Source organism: Cylas formicarius, unplaced genomic scaffold, assembly GCF_029955315.1.
Source record: "Cylas formicarius isolate icCylForm1 unplaced genomic scaffold, icCylForm1.1 PGA_scaffold_6__28_contigs__length_40554024, whole genome shotgun sequence".
Classification (NCBI taxonomy): Eukaryota; Metazoa; Arthropoda; class Insecta; order Coleoptera; family Brentidae; genus Cylas; species Cylas formicarius.
This window is the reverse complement of record NW_026844347.1, coordinates 3,816,887-3,843,853: the sequence shown is the minus strand read 5'-3', so window position 1 is coordinate 3,843,853 and position 26,967 is coordinate 3,816,887. Positions and strand designations below refer to the sequence as shown.

At 32.1% G+C, this 26,967-nt stretch overlaps 1 protein-coding gene across 2 annotated transcripts in view; it reads left to right on the top strand.

Annotated features, from left to right (window-relative positions):
- Positions 1-1,858: 1,858 nt before the first annotated feature.
- Positions 1,859-26,967, top strand: part of LOC132703038 (calcitonin gene-related peptide type 1 receptor) — a 95,740-nt gene continuing 70,631 nt past the window's right edge. For both annotated transcript variants that reach the window (XR_009619011.1, XM_060672062.1), the window contains exons 1-4: positions 1,859-1,993; positions 7,639-7,989; positions 12,956-13,066; positions 19,452-19,558. Coding sequence is in view for 1 of the 2 variants with exons in the window: in XM_060672062.1 (XP_060528045.1) it covers positions 7,893-7,989; positions 12,956-13,066; positions 19,452-19,558 (315 nt within the window). In the remaining variant the exon portion in view is untranslated. The remainder of the gene's footprint in view (positions 1,994-7,638; positions 7,990-12,955; positions 13,067-19,451; positions 19,559-26,967) is intronic.

Sequence of the window (26,967 nt, the reverse complement as noted above, 5' to 3'; positions counted from 1 at the left end):
TGCTAATATGCGCATGCGATTTTAGTTCTTTCTCATTTATATGTTTTTATTAAACTCTAAGAAAAGCTTCTGTTATGTTATTTTATAGTAATAATATTTTAACAGAAAAAAAAGAAAACTTTGGTGAAACACCCCAGAACTAATTAAATTGTCTCTATACCTTAACCCCAGTATCAGTAGTTTGCTTACCCAACAAAATATCCGAGATCGCAAACGACATTGCTTTATTTAAAAGTTCTATTCTATGTCGGCAACGTGCATTCTATTCTAAGTACGTCTCGGCGATTCTTCATATACAAAAGCCGGGGCTGTGCGACGGGGTCCTTCGTAAAAGGAGGCAAACCATCTGGGATCGTGACTATAAGTCCTATCGCCTTCCTTTCGATTTGTTGGATCTAATCGCAACAATACAAAACCGAGACTTTCCTTTCTTCTTTGTAACTGTTCGGTGGTTTATTGTATTATGAAATTTTAGCAATACGTTTCCATGAACATTCCGATGCTTATAAATCTTGTACAACTGAAGGTTTCAATCCTTGATCTCCGATATTTTTTAGTTTATTTTACGAGGGATGTTTTTAAAGTTCTGGGAGTTGTTGTGTTATTAAATTCCACATAATTTATAGGCAATATTATTGGTACGTCGTTCAATATTGTTCAGGTGATCAACTAACAGAAACGCGTTTTCATAGCACTGTAGCATTAGAAGACTCAGCAAAATCTCAAATCTCAATTATTTTCTTTATGTGAAAATACCCGAAATTATTCAGCGTCTACATGGAGTATTTGGTGAGTATATAAAATTGAAAAATATAGTTAATCGGTGGATCGGTAGTTTTAAAACAGATAGCACATCACTAGAAGGGCATTGGGCTCCCAAGCAAGTCACTAATCGACAGAAACCTTACTGCCGTCCAAGACGAAGGCGAAAGATTTGAGGCGCCAAATTAATGTGCACCTATTCATAGGTATACGACAAGTTCATGATATCTTCCATGACGTTTCGGGGCTAGAAAAAAAAAACAATAGGTCTCATCGTTGTCCTCAACTTCAAAAGCTGTTTTACGGTGATCAAATGTTACTTCAAAGAATGTAGCGGACCTGAAGAAGAGTCTCCACTTAAAGCGCGTACAGTTCCGTTTGTTGAAAAGATAATGCTGACTGTATTCTGGGACTGCGAAGGGATCATCTTTATGAATAATCTATCGACGAATTTATGATCGGGACCATTGCGACAAGCGCATGTCAAAAATGGCATGGAAAGTTGCCTAATAAGTGTCCGTTATTGCAACAGGATAATGCAAGACCGCGCACTTATACAAACGAAGGATGTTTTGAACGATTTACGATGGGAATTGCTTCCTCGCCCTCCTTTTTCTCCAGATTTTACACCCAGTGGTTATCACCGGTTGCCAGATTTGAAAAAACCCTTACGGGTTGTTCGATTTGAGGTTAAACGTGTCACGCATAGGTGGATTGAATTGATCGAATCTAAAAAAAATAATTAATCGTAATCGTGCTGTAAGGCTAAATTCCCAGAACTTTGTATATACACTGTGTCTTGCTGACTAACAAATGAAATTAAAATATCTGTTTTTTTTTCGATTTTTTTCTTTAAAAACAAAATGAAAACGATGTCTCTAGAAATGCTGAGTATGGTTGAATTAATTGGAATCTTTCTATTTGACAATTACTCTCCATATCTTTACGTTATAATCGGTCACAACTGTTTAATCATTAGCCTCTTATTTTTCGTTTCACATAATTTTTTGTAATAGCTTTTTCTCGGGCGGCAATATTGCGCGGTAATGTCTGTCAGCTGTTCGAGGGTGGGAAACTGGCGAGCAGTTTCAGTCGGCGACGCGCTTTTCGCGGACGACAACGCGAATGCGGCGTGGTTTTCAAAATGACTTGATATAGATTTTTTTGTAGCAACCTGAAGGTGCTTCTTTTTTAATTATTCCATAAATATCTTCCGTTATCACATTTTAAGGTAAGTAAGAAATTGACAAATTACAACTAGAAACTACGTATCTTACCAATTTCACTTTTCTAACATGCCTATTTTTATTTTCATATAGAAACAAAAAAAAAAACTGCACTGATCTGCATCAGATATTTCAGAGTCTTTTATTTTTAATGTTATACCATTCAACAAGAAATTTAACTTCACCATTTTGTCAATGTTGCGCATTGAAATATCTGCGTCTGATCAGAAATACATGCAGAGAGCATAATTTACGTCGTATTCGGCTGCGCTTATTCTTAGGATTGCTCTCAAAATTAACCGGTTGGCGCAAGTAACATTTTCAACACTTAACCGAGAGCCGGCATCCACGAGAAATACACTTTGTCTTTGAAGAGCTCGTTTTTTTAAGTCGCCGATCGACACATTACAAACGAGTGCAAGCTGGCAAGCGACATTTTTCACACTTGCTTCATTTTGAACCGCCATTATTCGTATGTTTTCAGAAGAGTGGGCGTGTAGTCCGAAATTATGAAAGACCGCTTCCTGCTTTCAAGATTGCATTGGTGAAAAGTTGTACAAAAATTAAGACATTTAGGTTTTTTCCGCTCCATCAAATTCAAATGTTTCGAACGTTGCTCCTTCTAACAATAACATTTGGCAACATCGTTATCTAAATCGTATACCCTACATCAGTATTATGACATGCTTTCTTCTGATTATTGTTACTTAATACCACCGAACTTAATTCCTATGTAGGGCGGGTTTAGAAATTTTAATTATTTTTTATTTTTTTGGATTATTGGATCATTATTATATTATATTAGATTGCCCTAAGTTTTGAACTAGAATCGATTAAGTCATTTTATATTTGGACAAACTTTTCTTCATTATTTTTTTATCGTATCATAGATTGACACTGCACTTGGCAATTTCATTGCTTGCGCCTCAAAAAAAAAGGAATCACTACATGAAAACATAGATATTAAAACTATTAAATAGAACATCATGAGTGATTTAAGCATAATTCTATTGGACTACTGTTGGCTAATGACGGCAGTTCGAAGCGTAAAGTTTTGTTCGAAGGGTGATCTGGCAAAAAAAAGTCCACAAAGAAATTATGGTATGGTATGGGTATGCTATATGCAATTTTATTGTACCCTAGCTAAAACGTAAACTAATAAATATCTTTAAAAAATAGAAATTTAATTAAATCGAAAAACAAATATTATCTGTAGTAATGGTAAAATTTTCGACTACATTGTGCTGCTTGCTTCTTCAATCTAAATTGTACATTAAATTCTTCATCGATTCAGATATTGAAATGATCTGGTACACTTGTGAGGTTTGCGAAACTTTTAACTAATTATTAACTAGTCTTAAATAATGAAAAAAAAAGTAAAGAATACAATAATGGAGTAGAAAACTGTTTGAACTTGTATTAAACGCTAGGACGTACAAAATCAACAATAGTTCATCATTTAAACTAGTAATGTACAACACATTTTTCCTATTGATTCAGGCTAAACTTCAATTGAAAGCTTATTATACAAACGGACCCACAGATTAAATTACAAATTTGTATTATTTTCATAAATTATGTTGGGGAACCGCAGAAATTTTCGATGATTCAAATGCACTCTAATTTTGATTTGCAAAGAATGTCCGAATCCAAAACTCGTTTTTTGATTCCGTTCTGCACTAATACGAAAAATAATAACGAAATCTTGTCCGACAACATATTATTGTGAACAAACTTTATAGCTACGACATTATTATTTACTGAAATTTGATGAAAACAAATGATGGCCGGGATGTGGTTTTAATGAGTGAACCAGCCCACGGGTCAAGAAGATGAGAAAAAACAGATTTTTTTTTGGTTGCAGGTTTTCGTCTTCTTAGGTAGTGTGTTCTTTTATTCTATCTATCATTTTCACAAAAACCTATGCAGATGCATTTGATATTTATCGAACCAAGGAACTGGACAAACACGCGGAAGTAGCGAAAAACTTAAAAACAAACCCATCACAACGTAAATAAAATGGTAATTAGAATGATTTATTTTCGATTCTACCAACCAGTGCACCCTTCGATTCGAATTAAAGCTCGCCTTTGTTCGTAATCTGTGCGTGTTTCCACTACTGAGAGAATAAATTTTATTTTGGTGCAGAGCCGTATTGATAAGTTTTTTACCACCAAATTCACCTTAGTAAGGGCAACCTGGATACCAAATTTTTTTAGTTAATAAGTAGGATTAGTGTATTTGAAAAACAAACAAACGTCAATACCAGAAGTAGGTAAATAACAAAAGCCTATATTACAAATTGCGAATAATTCACGCAACAAAAATATTGCCGTTAAGAAATTAAATTTATAATAATGATATTAAATATCCCCACAATGAAAAATATTGTTAATCTTAATTAATTAGATAATATAATTATATATCTTTACAAATTAACGATGGGTTTATAGAACCAAATGTAATCTGGTTCTGTTCTGGATATTATATCAATACTCAATTGCAGTAAATCGGAAGGTATTTCTAACAATTTTTTTTTGTAGGCTTCCCAATAAATTTCTGCAAAATATCGAGAACGTAATCTACAGTTTGCAATAAACTTCAAATTGATATTTAATTAATTCTTTTTTATGGGAATGTTTTAAGTAGACCATTACCAAGAGAAAACCTATCACTCCGGCCCTGATTCGGTGGTATTTATTTGATCCAACCCCTCCCTGCCCCGGATAGACGGGCATCAGATCGTAATTTTCTTTAAATTCTACATCTCCATTAGTACATTTAGGATAGAACCTCTTTGCGATACTTAATAAAAATATCGGGAAATATATAAAAGAGTATGAATTATCGTACTTACATTAAGTAATTAACTTAAATTAACGTCAGCAAACTCAAATTATATTTTTCTTATCGATTACTTTCATATCATTTATATATTTTTTTTATTTAGCAAACGGCTTGCCGAGTTACGAACAACACGGTGTTCATGCGTTACGTCAAATGGAATAATGGAAAATTCAGTGTATTATCATTTTTACGTTGCAGGTTGTCTAACTTTTCGCTTAACGTATCTGTAAAATGCAGGTGTCGAGGGAACCTTTTGGTATTAGCATATGTATGCCTATATATATATTTTGCTGCCTCCGGGATTGGCAAATATTATTTCTGCTTAAGTCTCAGGGTAGGTCTGAGGGTTAACAATTTCTTTGTGGTCCGAGCTTTAAGAATTAGAAAATCGATACCACGCTTTTCAAGGCATCTGGATGATCTGGCAGGTTTATCAACTTATTAAGTATTATTCGGCTTCAGCATTTGTATCATAAATGGATAGTAGTAAATGGTCCATCCGGAACACATTTTTTATGACTTGAATTCTTCTAAATGGAAGAAAGAAAACAGGATTTAAAATGGGAAAATAGTCAAGGAAATATTTACGCTTAAGATGCTTAGGATTTAGACTGAAAAATGATATCTATATATGTTTTACTTAAATTACGTATCTTCCTAATGGGGTTTTTCGAAAGGAAGGTTCGGAAAATGTTTGGGGATAGTAATGGCTTATTCGTTGGAAATAATTATTATTTTCAACGTATGTGGGAGAGTTTTTGAAAAACCCGTTTCTTCATAAAATAATGAATAAACTTGACTTTTCCTCTACATTTAATAGGATCTGAGCGTATTTTGAGAAAATATTGCGGCAAGAATGCCACATCCAAACTAACAACTGTCGCATCGACGACTGTTAGGGTCCATGTTGGTTAGTTAAGGTCTTATTTTTTAGCAGTACTTTAGCTATTTTAGGATGTCGTATTCAAACGACCAGCAGCCATTGGCCTACAACCTTCTGTTCGTTAAAAACCTCTCATGATTCGCCTTGGCTGGCAGGTTGTCCTAGACCTCTGGCCTGTTGAAACTGATTGGAGACTCTTATCCCAACTTCTTCTCCCTCCGACTCCTTCTTTGTCTTCTCTTTAGCACCAATTATGCCAGTAAGTAAGTCAATAAATAAATACAGTTTTAAATGTTTTATAAAAGTGTTATTTATTATTGTTTGCAAACCCATATATCCCAAATATTGATATAATAATATCAAAAATAAAAAATCGTCATTTTCAGCGCTACTAATTTATTTTTGAGGAAGGATCCCGAACCCTACTTTCATCGAAATCGCAAAACACTTGTTGGAGCGCTTTGAAGAAGTAAGATTGATACGACTTCCGGCACTCGCTCTGTTCCTTAAAAGCTGGTTAATAAGCAATATTCAGTATTAACATTAATTTATCTCCGAATGTGTACTCGGTTCGTTTATACCAAAAGTCGCATGGTGTAAAGCCCTTTTTAGAAATATTCTCTATTCTATATAGTTTCTATATTTGTTTTTAGGTGTTTGTGTATGCCAAACTGGTGCATTTAATCTGTCGACAGGTTTAAAAAAAGTAGCATCTAAGGGGAAAGCTTGGTACACCCAAGAAAGTAAAGAACGGTCGAATCAGTGATGATATCGTGACCATTAAGACAAAAAACGGAGAATTTAGAAATACCTACGACTTAAAATCCGACTTACAGGCTTGGTGTTAGTAACCCGGAAGATAGGCCGGTTTTAAAAAACGGAATTCCTGAGACCAGCTGTCAGTTAAGTCAGAAAAGATGAAGGTTGTTAATCAAGGAATGGCCGAGGGTCAATGGTAGTTGGTTTGTGAATGAGGTATTCTTAGCCGAGTTTCTGCTGACTTATTACGTGGCTTCTGTTCGTTGAAAATCTATTACACCCAAAAAAATTATAAACGTAGCTTAAAATATAAACAAATTATTCAATCCTTCTTCATGGAGTTGGTATTATACTTTACTATATTTCTGTTGATGTGGCAAATTTAAGAACTATTATAGTAGTAACCAAAATATTACATACATAAACTGTAAATTAAAAGTCAAATATATTTTTATAGAAAATAAAAGCAATTAGTCCCTGAATTATCGACTTTTAAAACCACTGATGTTGACAAGTTGTCCTATAATTTATAGATACTAGAATTTATCAGAAATTTCTATTGCATTGTCGATATAATCTAACAGTGTGTTTAGATTCTAACAAGATCTGTAAGGTGTGCTACGTCTTTAAATGCTATGTCAATTTCATACATTGTCAATTATCATTATTTACGCGCCATAAAGCAACCAAGCCATTCAATTGTTTCGTCAAAATTTAAAAAAAGATTCGAAAAAATATGGGAAAGAAAAATTTTCTTTGAATATCAATGATAAAATGATCTTTCACTTTGAATACTGAATACAGACTAATACTTTGATTTAGTTACATACAAATAGGCGGACACCTTTCGGGACCTTTTTTTACAAAGCGTGCATAACTGGTGTCAGGATAGCCGTACACTAGCCGGATAAAAATGAAAGTTCCAGATATCAAGCAGATTGAGAATTTTCAAATATATATATGGAGCTCACGGGCGTAGTTGTTTTTTGATCCTCTCTATAAACCGAGAAACAAAACCAGTAGTAAATCTAATTTAAGCAAATATCAACACATTAAAATCCCCTTGCGCAAGCAGTGGCAAAGCTATACTTTTGTTCGTTTGCTTAGGCTTTTAGTTTTTAACGTGATCTTGTTAGTTGACGTAATATCTTTCGATTTCAGGTACTAGATTCCCGCAACTTTAACGCGACCGAAGTTTGTAAACATATCTAAACGTGCGGGGAGTAATCGTCATATCAAGTTATCGAAGACCTTTAAAAATAAAGGAACAACAGTGCAGAGAAAACCGACTTATAACTTCGTATGTGTCGAAATTATGAAAACGGTTCGGTTTATAAATTAGTGTGGAATCCATCTAATAAAAAACTTGACGATCAATACCTTTGTGCAGTGCCACTGCGATTTATTTGATTAATATGAAGGACGAAGACAATGTGTTGGACTTGGATACAATTCTAAAGGGAAGACGAATCGAATGTTACGAAAACGAATCCTATGTCCCCGAAAAACATGGTAAGTGTGAACTATATTTTTACATATACACTTATTTCTCTGTATATTATGTGGAAGCTAAACAAATTTTATTAAAAAAATCTACTGATTTAAACGAAAATTGTCTACAGATGTACACATGGTATTCAAATTGAAGTCTGAAATAAAAAACACAAGGAACACAAAAAAAAAATTACAACACGAGAGATTACACTATTAACCTAAAATAAGTATTCAAACTGCCGACATTTTTGTCCTAAACTCAAAACCGACACTGCCGTTTTAGCAGCGTTAACGTTAAGGAATTTTAAAGACGTTAAAGTTTGAATAGCTTTTGTCCCTGCAGCCTTTAGTAATTCTTTAGTGGTCTTATGTATGTAAAAAGTTTCTTAGGATATGTTTCAAAAATTTAACTTTTTCTATTAAATAAAGCAGTAAGCACTGTTTAATTTGTAACCCCTCTAATGGTCAATTTTGTGTAAAACCAGCGAGTTTTTCATAAAATACGGACTTCAGAAAAGTGGGTCAAAAATCTTCTCTCTTCAAATAAAACGTGTTCCGATAAGAGAACGACTTGATTGGCCCAACCTATATCACATTTTGGACACCTTTATGGGATAACTTACTTATTTTGATGATGATTCTCAACCAAAAAGTTGCATGACACAGAATGCAACATTGCGAAAAGAAGTCTCAGAAAATTTAGATTGTAGGTATTTGGTGCAGACATTTTCCAAACTGCCTTTTCGATTTTGAGGTTCAGGAGTTGCTACAAAAAGCTACCGCATGAAACGCCACTGGACCTAATGATAATTTTAGTCCAGTTAAACATAAAGCTAGCTAAATTAACCAATCATCATTACAAAAAAACAATGCTATAATATTAATAAAAAACGAGTCAAAAATTATACAACCTGTATATCAGAAACTACTTCATAAAAATTTCTTTGCGCTACCTTTTAAGAATGCTAAAAAAATTGATTATGCTGAAATACTTATAACATTCTGCATTAAAAATGCGCAACAATTTTGTTTCAAGCTTAGAGTTTTACTCTCTGTGGTACGTCTTTCTGCTCAAAATTCTCATACTAGAACTTATTAAAAAAACAAAGTATTGGCTTATTATGTTGTCTTTATTTCCTCAATAAAAATAAATTTAAAAAAATCTAGAATCTGATTTGCTTCAATGATGATTATGACCTGGCAAAATTTAAATGTTTTTTTAAAGTTCTCAAACACATCGACGATGGATAAACTGAACAAACCTATATATGAATAGACACACGCGATCTGCAAATATTCAAAACTAGGAGTGCATAGTTCTACCTTTCAGCAATCTGAGAGCTTTCGCGATATAAACATAGTGCGACAGAATGTAATTTTCATGTTAAAAGAGCTCTACTTGCAGTTACCGAAAATAATGAATATTGATATGCTGTTTAAGAAGGATTCGATTTTAGCTTGTTCACACATTTTTAGCGAAGCTCTGTTTCACGATTACTGATATAAATATTTGTGCTTACACGTATATGAGAAATAATCTACGAATCATATTCCGAACAAACTGAGCAATAAACTTATAAGTTTGTAATTCCTTCTCCCTCGGATGAGAGCACGAAGATAATAAGTGCTTCTAGCTGTGATGTTCCCAGTATTAGTTATTTTAGTTTACTGTTCTTCGGTAATTGGTTAGACTCTATATGGACATCGGACTAAATCGGAACATGTAGATTGTTTCTCGTTAGGTTTTAATATGGTATTTTGATATTTAATATTTGAAACAATTAGAAAATATAGAACAGGGGTATTTTTCAAAGAAACTTCTTGATTGCCCCATCGTCGGTTGTTGATAAATTGAACTTGTTGTTGTTTAGCCGCCCATCTTGTTGGCATCTTCGCAGCGTAACCGAAACTGGCTTGCATTTCCTATCTCAACTCAAGTCACTGAACCCAGAATTAAAATACTTTACATCTGCTCTTCACTCTAACGTTCCATCATATTTCCGAAAATCCAAAAATCTCCGAACATCTTCGACCTGTCAAAGACTAAATTCTAATACCAGGATTCTACATTGGAGAAACAGGATGAAAAATATCAAGTAGGCTAAAAGAATATGATAGAACCTTAAATAAATACACAATAAACAATTGAACTCAACAGAAACAGAAGAAACGAAAAAATCCGAGAATCTATAGAAATCTCTAAACAACCAGACAATCTTAACCGTGACTCACCTTTCACCAATCAGTCATCCCAGACATTTTTCATGACGATGTTTTCGTTCCGCGCCCCTCAGACAGTATATAAGCAGGTAGATACAGAGTAGGATGCGAGTTAGTTTCAGTTAAGATCTGAAGAAGCCAACAGTATAGATACGTCAGCCAGATTTATGAACAACCTGCAATGTTGTTCAAGGTTAATTGGAATTGAACCAAAAATGAGTACATTCCGGAAAAAAATTTGCTAACCATTGCACAGGCTGGACCAAATTGGACACTTTTAAAAAGAAAGTAATAGAGATAAACGGAAATTGATGTCGTTTAATAATTGTGAAAAAGGAATTTACCTTACCAAAAACACAACACTTGATACTTTGCTGGAGTATTCTTCGCCAAAATAAAAGTTTTGGAGACACTTGTTTTTAGTTAAATCTTACAAATAAGATCTATGCTCTTCATGCCCTTTTCTGTTACGTTGTGTTTTGTATACGCGTATAATTTTTCGTCAAACTTTAATTCTTTTTAGTTCGATTGATGCCTTTAACTGTTGTGTTCACGTTATGGATTATTTTAAGTCTCCTAAATTCGCTATTTCCTGAAACTTTTTTGATGTATAATTTTTTGGTCTTTTTTCTCAAAACGACCGATGCTAATTAGGTTGTGTATAAATATTCCGAAAAGAGGTTGTGAGGAAAATGGCCGGGTTGCAAATGCTTCTTTCAGGCTTTGATAACCATCTTACAATCTATCAGATCCCATTTATTTGAAAGACAAACTCAACGCATTACCAGTTAACGTCTCAATTTAACAACTACCAGTTCTCTGTTTTATCGCCTTCGAAATCCCCACTAGTGTGGGGTGTACACATTTGATAAAAACACGGTGTTGTCGAAACAATTGTCATGTCATAATATATAATTTCGCGAAAATCTGAACTTTTAGTTCTTATTTATTTTTTAAAAAAATATACACTGTTCGATCTAAAAAACATTCATTCTGTTGATAAATATTAAATTATTAGCTTTAGTAATATTAATTTTTACCATTATATAAAAAGTAAAAAGGTGCTTTGCAAATGTTTTCATAGAACCACAAAACTTCGCATAGCAAAAAAGTTTTTAAATGAAGATTTTCGAACAATTGAAAAGTATCCAGTTTGATCAACCCTGTAGAATACGTATAAGTAGTCTTCATAGATTTTACTGTAAGAGGTATGCACTTCGTCATTCATCACGAACAAATATTTTTTTCTACTCCCGTCTGTAAAATGCATAATTACACACGGATCTGTCGATCTGCGAAAATGTACCCAAAAAATAACAGTCGTAGAAAAAGTATAGTATGCAACACGTTCGGTAAACTTTTTAAGTCACTCGTTTATAATGCTGTTTACGGCACTTGTTGCATACTATATTAATTTTCTAATCCCGTCTATAAGATACCTAATTACACATCGATCTAGCGTGCGGGAAGCATCACTTTACCACGTCAGTTTCGTTTCCCACGGATCCGAGCCACTTCGGACATTTCCGGGATTGTCGCGCACGGGTCTGGGAACAACTGAATGTTTTCGGTCATGTCAGTAAATGTATTCTTGCTGTATTGCGAAAATGTACCCAAAAACTAACGGTCGTAGAAAAAGTATAGTATGCAACACCTTCGGTAAACTTTTTAAGTCACTCGTTCTTTAAACACTCGCTCCGCTCGTGTCAAACACGTGAGTTAAATGCCGTTTACCGCACTTGTTGCATAATATACTATTTGCTAATTAAATGTGAGTTCGTAGTCCAACCTTTATAGAATTTATCTTTATACTTGAAAACTGAATTTGATTATGCAGACTAGAGCCTCCTGTCAGCATTTATATATAGCTCGGAGTTGAGGGACTGAACCTCAGAAGAAGCATCTTAGCATCCGCTCTTTAAATTTGACCATTTTCGGCAATTGGGACTTGCGGCTGCAGCTCCGTTTTCGTATACACTGTTACATTTTATCAGTTCTTCTTGACGACAGTTGGATCAATAAATAGGGAGAAGCTTGGATACATTTAAGGGGTTCTTACTTTATGATCGTATACTATGTATTCTCCAATTTATTATAGCTATAAAAATCTTGTAGAAATTTGAAAATTTAGAAGCTATTCGCAAATGGATTCTATATATAAAAAAAAACCTCGGCAAATGTGCATACAAAATTGATGTATTTAGATATTCAAAATATTTAAGTCCTTTCCAACCTTATAAAAAATATGTAATGGTCATAAAATAACAGTATGCATTATTTCAGGAATATTATTTAAAAGAATACGATTTCTTTTTAGTTTGTGAAAAAAGACAAAATTTAAATTAATTTAATATATCATAATATAAGAAAACAACCTCACTAACTATTAAATTGTGTTACTAAACTTTAAAAAAATGTTTTGGGCAAAGAGAAAATTTGAACTGATTTTACTGATTACTTGAACAAAGAGCCATATGGGTTATTTAAAAAGGAACGCACCTTGCAGTCTTCTATAAAGTTAAAAAAAAATTGATTCTAAGAAAGAAAAAAATATAACAACAATATAATTTATATAGAATGTTGAACAAATAAGTTGACTCTCACTGACACCTCCCCCCCAAGAAAAATATGCAAAAGAAAATAATTAAATGCATAGGTAAAAGAAATCTATTTAAACTACACAAAAAGTGCTATAAAGGAGTGTAACTAGGTTTAGTTTTGCTTAGTATTATTATTATTACTGTTATTGTGTTATTTGTTCCAGGTCTATATTGCCCAGCATGGTTTGACGGTTGGTCATGTTGGCCTGAGACTCCAAGTGGTATGGTAGCCAATCAGTCGTGTCCTTTCTTTATTGCAGGATTTGAACCAACAAGTACGTGGATCATTGTCGCTTCCAAGATAAACTTATTAAGCATTTTTCATTTCACCCTTACTCATTTAACACCCATTTAATAATTTATATTTGCTTGGAAAGATGACTCCAAGCACAAACTTTATTGAACTTTGCCAAACATAAAACGCGTTTTCAATTTCATATTTCTATTCAAGAAAATTGTGAATCTGATCTGTCTCTTTTATATACGATGATTCGCGCATCGCGATTCAATTTCGAGCGATAAATATAAATTAAAAAACTTTTCACCTGTGTAGCAGGTAAAAAAGATGATTAGAAGGAAGTCTTCTTTACGCGATTTAAAAATTTTCTTAACTTTAGGTCGACATTTTTGTAAGCAGAAAAATATTCAAACCTTTTTATTACAACGGAACAATTATTTGTTTCATTTGTCGTAAAACGCGATTGCTTCAAATCAAGACATAATAAATAGGATAACTTTTTTAGTAAATTGTTAATAGCGTTTAAATTTGAATTATTCCATTTTTAAAATAGAAAAACGTTGATATGTTTCCACTAAGTTTTTAACATCGCCATATTTGTAATGAATTAACTTTTGATTATTTGTATTTTTCTTTTCGATTGCAATATTGATCTACTTTTAGGCTCCAGTTATTTGTTATTACATATTGTAGAATGTGGTGGTTATAATTTCGATTTCGTTCGATTCTTGAAGAAAGAGATGTCTAATTATGAAAACTTTATAGAGTGAGACTGACGTACAACAGATTGGTGGAGTGATGACTGAGAGCGCAGAATTAAAATTTTACGAGCAAACGTGCTAACGTGCCGACATGGTTATTTTCTCTGTTGGAGATCAATATGTTCAGAACGGAAGTGTCATTTTTGATATGACACTTAGCTTATCTTCACGCAAATATTTTAAAATTAATTGCAAATACAAAAAATTTATGTAACTTTATGGCATTATATCATATTTTCAGAATTTATGTCTTCTAACATTTCTTAAAAAAAGCTACCGTTAAAGAACAATTAGAAATTCGTTGCCCCCATATGTTTTTGATATCTTAGATGCACTGTTCTAAATACTAAATCTACTTCCATTGTACTCCTCAACTCTATAACACGTCCAGTAAATTAATTAATCGCCATACGACATTCAATATTTACTCGTCCTGAACCGGACACATTTATGTGGTAAATATATCATAAACACAATTCTCGATCGCAAATCAACTCAAATTTCACAACACAGCGGAATTATCTCCCGGATCTTCAATGTGCATCTCGATATCCGAAACTAGGTCCAGAAAACATGCTTTTGGAAATGGAAATGTAATATTTGCTTGAGATAAATGTTATTAATTAAATTAATAGCCTTCTTACACCAAAACACTGAGACTAAGAATATTCAATTAGATTTTTGATCATGGTATAAGCAAAACATAAGAAATATACTATTTGGTAAAGCAATATCACATAAAATAATAATGATACAACCAAACCCACCAAAATTGTTACAATCCTATCCAACCACTGTTTTAGCATTCAAAATGTTCTAACGCCACGTCAATCAGTTTTATTCAACCTCAACTAAAACAAGTACCCTAAACAAATCTATAACACCTACAACTATGAAAAATTGGTACGTAATATAATATAATATGATATAATTGCGATGAAAAAACCATCATGGTTGTTTTAAACGCAACAACTCCTCTACAACTCTGCCTGCTGCGAGAAGAGCAACATTTTTTAGTGAAATAAGTAAAGTCTAACTGATACGAATTAAGGAAAGACCCGAGCAAGCTGTAAGAATGAAATATGGCCGAACAGGTCCGTACTTTGCTTAGAATTTAATTATTTGGGGTTTTGTTTGGGAAAGATACTAAACAATATTTGTTTATTTATGTATTTATGTTTAAATCTAAAATTAAATTACAAATTATTTTTATTACCTACTTAAATTACTTAAAATTATTCACGTAATATATCAATATCACTATCGCTATCATCGCCTGTTCTAATTATTATTTGTTCGATATTATTTGCAATATTGATACGATATGATTGTTCTGCTTTTTCTATATGTTTAACAGAATTTTGCCAACTTTGTGGAGGGATGTTAAAAACTTCGGTTTCTATAAGTTTGAAGACATTGGAGTTAACACGGAGAAAAACATTGTTACGACGAATGGCAGATTTCAGTTGGTGCCAAACATGTTCAATGGGATTAAATATACAGTGGCAAGGTGGAAGCCTTAAAACTGTATGCCCTAGATTTTTTGCATAATTATCACAGACGTATTCCTTTTGTACGTTCAAGCTTTGTAGAACTTCAATTAATTGCTTTTTGGTATAATCTTCGTGAAAATAAATGTCGTTATTATACATGTAGTTTTGGATTGTTGCTTTTGTGTCACATCAGGAAGGGGTTTTAATCAACTGTCTACTGTGATAACTTGCATTGTCCATTACAATGACGCTACTAGGAGGAAGGTTTGGAACTAGTTTGTTTTTAAATCAACTTTCAAATAAATCAGCGGTGGTGTCTTCATGGTAATCCAGAGAAGAATCTTGAATATTTTTCGCAGACAGAGAAAGTCCATTTGGAATCCTACCATCTTTAGAGCCAGCATGCAAAATAGTTATTCTTTTACCTCTTTTTGATGGCGCGTTTGTTTTACACTTACCAGTTGAGTCAACCCAACCCCTTTCCGGGGTATCATAAGTGTAGAACCAGGTTTCATCCAAGTTAATAATTGGCCTTTGTTGTTCTCTGTAAATCCTAATTTTTTCTAGATATTCCAGTCGCCATTTCCGAATTCTAAAAGATTCTATTAAAACTTGCCTTTTGTCAATTTTTTAAAATATAAAACCCATGTGTTGAATACACTTCCGTAAGGTAGTTCTTAACATTTCCTTAACACGCTTTGTTCCTCGTGTAATTGGTAAATTTTACCCCGTATTATATCTTGATCACTTTTATCTACACTTGAGAAAATGTCAGCATCGTTTCTTTTTTTCCTCGCTGAAATGGGATTATTCACAAATTTCCATACAGTTGATGTTGGAATTTTCGTCCATGTGGCCGTTTCTTCTAAATATTCTTGCTTGCTGGCACCACGTTCAATGAGAGTCAAATAAACATTGTTTATAACTTCCTTAGTCTCAATAGAATAGTGTTTTCTACATTTGGGCGGGAGCATCTCCTGAGATACACTAGACTCGCACATATTTTGCATAATTCGCACACGATTCAACACACGAAATAAGAATGATTACTAATAAACTTAAACTAAGTAGTATACCAAACCAAAGAATATTAAACACAGGTAGGTATAAAATTATTTTCTATTACGGACCACAATTTTACCCGAATTGAGATTCCGAAACTTTAGGTAATAATCTTGTTGCATTGTATGTCAAAAGCAATTGGTCACATTCTTATATCTATGAACAGACCATACATACTCGAAACCTGTGTCTTTCGTGGCTTCGTGTCACAATAAACAATATTAAAATAATCTGCACATTTTGCGCAATGTAGTGGAACTCACACGCAATTTCTTTTAATAAAATATATCCTTTTAATAGGTAAACTTAATGTTTCCCCCATATTACATTCTTTGAATTTCTGCACAATTCTGCACCTCCATTTTGAAATTTCGCGACTTTAGAACGCCATATTTTCGCCAGGAAATTGTGCAACATTGCGGCGTTTCTTATACAGTCTATACTACAGCCACTCTCTGACTGAAAAATTTATTATATTCTCTTGGGTTTTGTTATTATTTAACTTGTTGCGGTCATTATAAAGGCACTTCCGTAATATCAAATCCAGTGCCGATACAAATATTTGGTTAATATGCGTTTGATGTGCCGTAACACCCTTAAGATATTTGTGGCCTAATGGTTTCACTCCCGAGCTCCGCGGTATTAATGGCGTCGTCTTTGTGCCACAAATCAGTGTAAGTGTGGAGAGAATATCAATTTCCAAGCGAGTTTAGCACTCAGTCACGGCAAGGTCTAAGATATAGACCCATTTCCTCAATGAAAATGTGTCACCATTTTTTTTTGCGTGGTTATACAGGGTAGCCTAGTATCGCGAAGTTAATTTTCTTTCATCTTCATAAGAAAAGAGCTGCATGAAATGAAAATGCTAAGAGTATGTAGAGTGTTTCGTCTCTCGCAGTACTAGTTATTTTAATGGATAGCAAAAGTTTCATAGACATTTTAATTATTTTGAAAACGCCGTGCATTTTAACCATGTTTTTTGTGGTAAACGGAAACACACGAATCCTCATTTCGAAATGGATATTGGAAATTGATTTATTGTTTATAGGTCCAAAATTTACCAACCAATTTTTTTATCTTACAAACAGAAAAACTTCGTTTTTTTAAAACCTATATCGTCGAATAGTCTGATTGAGACTTTAATTCTCTTATTAATCAGCTATTAAACCTATTTTATAAGCTTTTTTTGTTATTTTTTATTTTCCGTTAAGAGCCAACCAAACCGCACCTAGGTTTTGAGGTATTTTGAGATTTATTGCCGTTTTTAGAGCTGTTGGAGAATATTATACGTCCATTTTTGACATGTCTTATAGCTGAAGATTGTTGTCATTTTATTGCGAAAATAATATATTATATAATACTATACAATACTTTATGTACTATACTTAATTTTTGAGGATATTTTGGCAAAATTACACGTACACATTTACTGAATGTTATAGCATGATTGTTATGTCTTAGCATTGTATGTCTATACGTATGTTTTACTAAAGTTTTCTTAATTCAATACTGAAAACGTCTTTCGGCGTTACACATAGAAGTCCTGTTTTCACGAGTTAGTATTCATTGCAACGTAAAAAATGTATTCATGATCGATCTTAGAAGCTTTTCGCTTTTCACCGTATTTCACATCTGTAGCCAACATTGTAATTGTCTATTTGAATTATAGCGTGTTCATGTGGAGGTTTTTTTCTGATGACCTTTATATATGTTCTATATTGATGTCAAATGGACACATTTGCTGAGGCTATCAGCATTAACGACTTATCTGATATTGAAAATCAATACTCCACTCGGTCGCCTACACTTCCATTAAGTTTATTTGTAAAGAGTAGTAGCGATATCTATATCAATTAGTGTGCCGGGATTTATTGTCACTGTAAAAAATGAAGTTGAACAAATATAAAAATATGTATGAAATATATACCAACATGTGAATGGCAAGTGTCAAAAATATTCTAAATCTACTTACTACGATTACAATTACAATTCTTATAATAATATCTAGGTAATATGTAGAATTGTTGCACATTAAAAATCCTTATTCCTCTGTCTTACATGTTGAGATATGGTCATTATTTTGATATTTTTTCTTTAATTTTTCTTAAATTAGCAAAAATTTCAGCGTCCACAATATAGTTCGAACGAATCTAACGGAGACAATAGTACTATTCGACACACTTAGTAATACAACAAAGACTAAATACAAAGCACATCGCATAAACACTACTTTCCAGAATGTCTTTTGCATTTGTTTAGTTAGTCAACTTTTAATACGAGTAATTAACCGATTAAAACACACACAGGAACATGATAAGAGTTTGTGGGTGTTGGATGATATTATCACGTTTTCCTTCATTCTTCTTTCCTTTCCAACAATATTTCATTAGTTATTCCTATATTTATTTTTTGGGGTTAATAAGACTAAGAAATTTTAATATGAAATTTATTAAGTTTCCCTTTCCTGATTTGTTTTAAACTTTGGAGCATACTTGTACGGAAACTAATAAAACATATTTAACGCTCCTCGTTGGGCACGCTATGTCAGAAACCGAAGTTTAAAATTACGTGAAATTTTGTATTAAAGGAAGCCCCAAGCATAATTACTATCGTTAACCATATCAACCTACAAGTTTAAATTCTTTTCGCCGTATTGACTTTAGAAGGGAGACTTCTACCAACCCTGTGTTCAATTTTTTTTTGACATTTTGAACAATTAGTCAGTAGTGCTGCTAGTGTTACAGGCCAAAATGGTTTTGAATGCACTTTACAAATGGAACATATGTGACATAGTTGCTAGCTAAATCTATTTTTTTTTCTTCGGACAAACATAATTTGATATTAATAAGCTATAAATCACCAATGGGACCCTTAATTTTTATGACTCTGTAAATTTTTCACCAATTTCTTTGGATTTTCGTTGATTTTTGTAGATGTCAGTGGATTTACTTAACAAAAATGGATTCCTGGTATACGATACACTTTCTGACTAACTTTCCACCCCTTAATTTGTGTGTATGGATTCAAATTTTAATTTCACAATTTTATTTATTTATTTATTTAACGTTTGAATCGATTGGATTGTAAGCTACTATTTCTTTTTCAGATACAGTTTATTACAAGTGCGAAGATGACGGGACGTGGTACTTTCATGAACCCTATAACAAAACGTGGGTCAATTACACTACCTGTGTTAATACAGAAGATTTATCGGTAAGTTACATTTTATTTTAATCAGGGAAGCATTATTTTTTAAATAAAATAAAACACTCTCTGACCAGTATAATTGTTTTGCCACATTAAAAAAAAAATACGAAAAGTTATTGTTGTAACTTAAATAACGTATATAATAATAATAATAATAATAATAATAATAATAATAATAATAATAATAATAATAATAATAATAATAATAATAATAATAATAATAATAATTACTTAACCTGCTTCCCTAGGACTTCCATTGTAAGAATAGGATATTGTCATAAACATGGCCTTGTTAATCCAAAAGTAGTGTTATTGTCGTATCAAATGTAACTTAGATTATGCTGATGAAAGATAAATAAACCAAAATTACTGCCGTTATTTTGCCGTGACGTATACACATGCAGACGTAAGCGGAACCCTTAAATTCAAAACAAAACCCAGGGACGGCTGCTGTTCCTGCCTACGTTCATGCAAACCTAGTTTTTTTCATTTTTTTGCAAACTACACACCTGTAGCACCGATTTTGGTCACGTGATTGAGACAACCAATGGATTACTGTCATTAAAACAAACATAGATATTGCGAAAATTTTCCTGTTCTCCATTGTGGGCATATATAATCCAGCCTCTGTACAGTGTGTCCCATTTTGGATGCTTTACGGCGTAATCTCTCTTATCAATAGAGTTGCGGCTTTCGTGATCCAGTGCTTCTTTTTCATGAAATGAACGGGGATACAAACAGAAATGTCTATATCTCGGATTTTTTGATATCATTTGTAGCTCGGTTAGGCGTAAACTTATCAAGAAGGTGAAAACTGTTCTGAACAGGGTTAATTCCGCTTTTTTTTAAATGTATGTCTTTTAATAACGTTGTTAGGGTTCTTGCGAGCTTTTCAAATATATGTAACACATAAATATAAATAAAACAATCATTTCTTTTTTCATGAATAGCCTATGGAAAAATTATGTTAGGCAAACGGACCCCGCCTAATATAATTTAGTTGTCAAGCAATCATGACATTCCGTAATTAATATTTTAACTTCTGCCTCCTCTTCATTGTGATATTTAGATTATGCGCATTTAATATTCACACACAATTTTTTTTTGACAGGTAACAAACTTTTTGTAATAAATTATGTAATTTATGTAAAAAAAAAGTATTAAATTAATTAACATTTATATTTAATTTAATTTCTTTATAAATGTTCCATGGAAAATACAGATTTATTTTACGTAATTTATTACAAAAATTTAAGTTATCTGTTGAAATAAACTTCTGCTTCTGCAATATTAAATGGACAATAGCATCCTTATTATGTCCAGTTATAATAAATAATATATATATATATATATATATATATATATATATATATATATATATATATATATATATATATATATATATATATATATATATATATATATATATATATATATATATATATATATATATATATATATATATATATATATATATATATATATATATATATAATTAATATATATATAATAATAAATAATATATAATAATATTAAGCAACATTGCCGTTTTGAATGACTTACCCTGTATTTTATTGCAGGTTTAGATTTCTTTTATTTATTTTGATTAGTGTGGTACTGCAAATATTAATTATTGTTCTTTTTTTGATTACTGTAGAGAAAAAAAACGAGAAAATATTACAAAAAAGTGTAGATGTCAAATCTAAAATACAAAATTGTTAAGACAAAATATAAAATTACCAGTATTTAAGAACACATTGAGACGGTAATAATATTGTAGGCTAATAAAAAATTAATAAAAACAAATAATTAACTTAAAAATGTGTGTGAATTTACCGGAACTTTAGCTGTGAAAAACTGTTAACGATAATGATAAAATTTTAATAATTTTTTGTCTACTAATTCCTTATTAAGCAAATAATGTTTTAAAGTAGGTTTCTCTATTAAATTTCAAAAGAAACTAGCAATCATAGCAAGTTATGTAAAAACCTGTCACAATGACATAGGCATCTCATGATCACCGACAAATTACGTTACATTTTTGGCCCACTTATATTATTAAATTCTAAGAAATATATTGTTTATTATTTTCGGGTTTTTAAACAGGGCTATGAAATATTTAATGATCTTTTATTCACTTGCTAACTATCTTTATGTTTATAGTTTTTTCGAGCGAATTTAAATTGAAATTTAGATAGACACCTTTTGGCAGCTAGGCGCTTATCTGCTGGTTGGAGTTGTAAGATTAAAAACTTAAATTTGTTTCGTTTTAATTAATTTTTTCTAGGAGATTAAATCATTTTTGTATATTTAATAAATTGGGTTTCTGAAAGTGTTTTTTTTTCGCATGAATAAATCGAATCTGTTTTATAATTACGTAAAAACAAATACGGTGTAAACCCTTTTAAAATATTTCCTTTCCAAAAAATATGTCATATCGAAAGTACAGAGAAAGTGTTCTTTTAGTACTACCAAAACACCACATTTTTTCGGCTTTTATTCCCCTCATGCTATAAGACGCTAGATGCTAGATTTTTTATAAGCTTAATTGAGTGATTGATGCGGTTACCTTTATTAAATTGCTGTACCGCTGTTATCTAGTCCAGAACTTCCGTAGGGGAAGCGGCTTCCTGTGATCGAGATTTACTTATATGGGGCACTGCTGTAGTCGTTCTCTCTTGATCATTTTCTGGACTTAAGCTTTGTACTCCTTTTATGTCTCCTGCTGTTGTTACCGTATTTGAAATTCTGGAAAAATGAAAGAGTAACAAATATTTAACGTTTTAAGATTAGTTTTTAATTTATTTCCTTTTTTTGTAAAATAGATTCTCATTCCAATATATCAAGATATAAAATATTCCACATGAAAATGAAAAAGTATTGCAAAAAGTTTCTTTAAATAAATAGTAGAATTTTCTAAAGTTTAATGTAGCAAAAGTACTTTGGTAATAAACTGTGCGTATTAATTGATGTGACGTGACAGTAAAACTGGAGATAATAGACACCAAAATATTATTTTCGAGCTCAACATGCCTCGTACAAATGTAGCCCGCGGGTTTCGTTCAAAATTGAAATTTTATTCTTAAAGTTTTTATTATATAATAATGACAATGGGCAGTTTTAGGCTTTTTCACATAATAATTACGAATTACAATTAAACTTATTTGGATGTTGCTCCTAGAGGGCGCTAGTCTCACCGTATTATTAAGATAAATCGAATCATGTTTTTTATCTGTCGAGTTATAATTTAAAACTTTATACAAGATCATTTCATTCGAAAAGAGGTGGAGAAGACGAAATTTTAGTTCGTGTTTCGTAAAGTCCAGGTGAAGGTGAAGAAGATTTCCATTCGTATCATTTGACTCGGGTTCAGCATTGAGCGTCTCAAGATTTGCCAGGTCGCCTACACTTGGCTCAATTTTTACAAAATATGCAAACGGAAAACCCAAATTTCCTTAACAAGATTCCTTTTACAAACGAGCCTACATTTATAAGACAAGGATTTGCAAAAGGAATTGCAAAAGTAATCATTTGTGGAATTCTCAGCAACCACGTGCATCGCTAAACATTTGGTGTGGTGGAGTCCAGACTTAAACACTCTGGAGTTCTCAATATGGTCATACTTGAAGGATTTAGTAGCGTCGAATACACTTAGAAATAATAGAAAAGTTTTCTTTAACATTCAAACACATTTAAGTGTGTATTATAAATTGTATTGAGGTAGAAGACAACCCCAACATTTGATTTGAAAAAAAAATGCCTTAAACTTTGTAATAAGTCAAAAACCGACAGAGGTAAACGGCCTAAACAAGAGTGAGTAGATATTCAATGAAAAATTGAACATTCTTGCAAATTTTCATCAGGCTTCAACCACAACTGGTCCGATAAAAAACTGTGATTAGATTTATCTAAATGAAACTAGCGCCTTCTAGACACAACGTCCAAATAATAATATATTTTAAGTATATATATCGTATCTCCCTCTAGGAGCAACTTAAAAATATGTTTAAAATTCGTAATTATCATTTCAAAAATAAAATGTACAAATTAAAGACTCTGTAACTCCGAAACTAGCGACATTTGTTGGCATTTTGAGCTCAATCATAATATTTTGGTGTCTACTATCTCCAGTTTCGAGAATAACCTGTATAATATAATTGTTGAAACTGTTTAATTTAATTGTTGAACTTATTTAATTTAATTTACTTTCACGCTCTTCCGCACATTTTAAAATCCGGTATTTCGTGTGTGACAACAGCCACATAAGTTTTGCTCTTTGTAATTATTAGTCAGCGCCAAATTGAAACAGGTTTAGTCCGGAATGAGGGTAGAAATTTATACCGGCGGTAACACTGACATTGCCTTACTTCGCAAATACAGAGAAGGGGAGAAAAATTAAAAAGTTTATAAGAGTGATCAAGAACTGTTCCAGTACGTATGTTTGTGCGAGTTTGTTAGCGAACATGTTACTAACTTGCAGGTTTCCCGTTCGAGATCGAGAAACTCGACTCGACATTGGCCTATAATATTGCTGAGTATGATTGCAGTTGCTTACGTAATTCCAATCCTAGTTTTTAAACAAAAGAATATAAAATAAATAAATAAAACTGCTTTTATTTTAAGGCGAAGGGCAGCTGACTTGCTAGCTTAATAGACCATGTAACAAGACATGCAAAACTTAATTCTTAAACTTAAGATAATAAAAAATGGAATCGGATAAGAAATTTATGTATATATGAGACCATAAAGTAAAATAATAAATAATGATAATGTTACCTAAAGCAAACTTCTTAATTTCCTAGGTATTTTTCCGTAAAAGTTGTTTTGTAAAATGATATTTAAAAGCGGAAAGAGAAGTATTGTCTACTTGATTAATCTTGACTTAACTTCCACTTTTAAGTTGTTTGAAAAGCAAGATGGAGTTTTCTCAACTCGATATATTTAACCATTTTTAATCGTGAAGTTTGTGAATCGCATAATCTCCTCGGATAAGATTTTAAACAAAGGGAATACAGAAATTCTGCAGTGTTTGTAATTTATATTTAGTCAAAACGTTCACGCAAGTCGAGGGACAAAATTACAATAATTTAGATGAGACAGAAGCAGTGTGCTTATTTTCGTTGCATTTTTAAATAATACTGAAGATCTTTTTTTCAAGTTTTAACTTGATCGACAAATTCATGTATTTTGGGAGTATTTTTTAATTTGTTATTTTATTTATCCAATGGTTATTGTTTATTGCAATTGCTTTCGACAAAATTTTTATCTTAGATCGCGTGGTACTTCTAGTCCCCTAATTTTAAAGAAGAAAAAATATGTAAACTACTGGTATTCACAGAGGCTCAATCTGATAGCTAAAAAGCTCATCGATCGCCCCTAAATATAACCTTGTAATACGCTCGTTATCAAAACCGATGTCGTGTTCATTATTGACTGTTTCAGGCGGTCAAGGTATGCATGGTAAACCAACGCCCAATGTTTTAAATTTACTAAGAAAACGATTATAGAAATTTTGCGCACATCAGTTAGAAAATGGATAGAAATGGATATAAAAGATGTGGCTCAATAAGTTTGCTTTTGTCATTCCGAGTACCCAGAAAGATGTTGGTTGCAGTAGAAGTAAAAAAAGGAAAACAATAAAAAATTTCTTTGAGTGTATTCGATCATTGTAAATATTTGTACCAGTGTGATTAGTTAAAAATAATATTAGGCTTAAACTTCCTGGTCAATGTCAAATTATTCATCTATTGATTTTCTACAGAGACTTTGCATCTTTCGACGTGGCACTTTATGTGTCTCTGTTTTTTTTTTGGATCTCGTTTTATTTTCCATTTTTTTCCAATGATTTTCTAATTTGCATAAAATTTTTCCGAAAACGTTTTGAAAGATTGGAAGATATTTTTGGAGGTATTGACAATTTTTTTGCGGTAATAGTATATTCTGCAACAAATGCGGTAAACGGCATTTGACTCACGAGTTTATTTGACACGAGCGGAGCGAGTTTTTAATAAACGAGTGAGTCAAAAAATTTACCGAAAGTGTTGCATTCTATACTTTTTCTACGACCGTTAGTTTTTGGGTACATTTTCGCAAAACAACACGAATACATTGACTGACATGACCGTCCGCATTGACAAACGTCATAATTCAAAGCGTGGGAAATATCTCCGAAAACATGCGATTGCTCCCAAACTCGGTAGTAGTAAAAGAGAGTAGAAAAAGATAATTAATCTAAATTTTCCCCCGGAACTACAAAATCGTTCGCAAATTCTGGTACATGTAACAATAATAACGTAAAATTTGGATTTTATGTTTACAAATCTGTCGGATTTGCTTTTAAATTTTGTGAAAAATCACTTTCAGAACCAGCTGAGATCACGATGCTACTTTGGAAAAACCCTTAAAAATGGTTTGCAATTGAAAAATAAATTTCAATTTCAATTGTTTTTGAAAATACTTTGCAAATAATAGGTTTTTAGTTATTTTAAAGAAACTCAACAAGTTATATCTAATTAATTATTCACGTGCAAATGTTGTCATTCGTGTTTTAAAAAATTATCAATCTGACTAAATTTTATATTTACAAAAAAAGGCCAATAATTTTTCAATTTTTAGTAAAAAAAAAACAATTTCGCAGGTTTAAGTAGGGTGTAAAATGTACGAAAAAATTTATTATTAAATTTGCTATGTTAGTTTTGGTTAGAATTAAAATAAAACAAAATATGACTAAATAAATTGGTGTAGTGATTAGTGACGCAGAGTTAAATATAATTGATAAATGGCGTGGAAGATTAAAATATCTAATTTCGTTAACATTTATCATTGTCTTCATCGTATCCGTTTAATATAAAAAAAAAGGAAAGTTGATACTAACAAAGCGCTGAATACGCCATCGAAATTAACAGAGGTAGTGATCCATGTATGCAATATGGAGAAAAGTCAATTCCTGAAAAGAAATTTAGGAGAAGTATCGATTATTTTTCGATATTCGAATGGTGTCAACTAAAAATCTCGTTCAGATACTATAATTTTCATGACCGTAATTGTTCACGGATTTGAAAAAAATATTTTATTTCAACAAAGTTAAGACACTAATGAGGGCGCAGAATAAGTTGAGTTGTCAGTTGTTGAGTTCTATTAGTTGAACATACCGGAATTTTCAGTTTAATTAAAACTATTTTCTAAAGCGCGGACCTGTGTTCAGCGAATGTTTGTGACACATTTTGCGGTTCTTATTAGTATTGCGTCCCAGTCTCTTAAACTTTTTTGGACAGATACTCCCGATTATCCTTGGCTTAAATTGCATATCGTATCACACACCTACGCACAAGAACATGTCACTTAAAATAATTATTTATTAAACGAAAAATAACCCCGGGAATCAAACCCGGGATCCGTTTCCAATAATAGGAGCC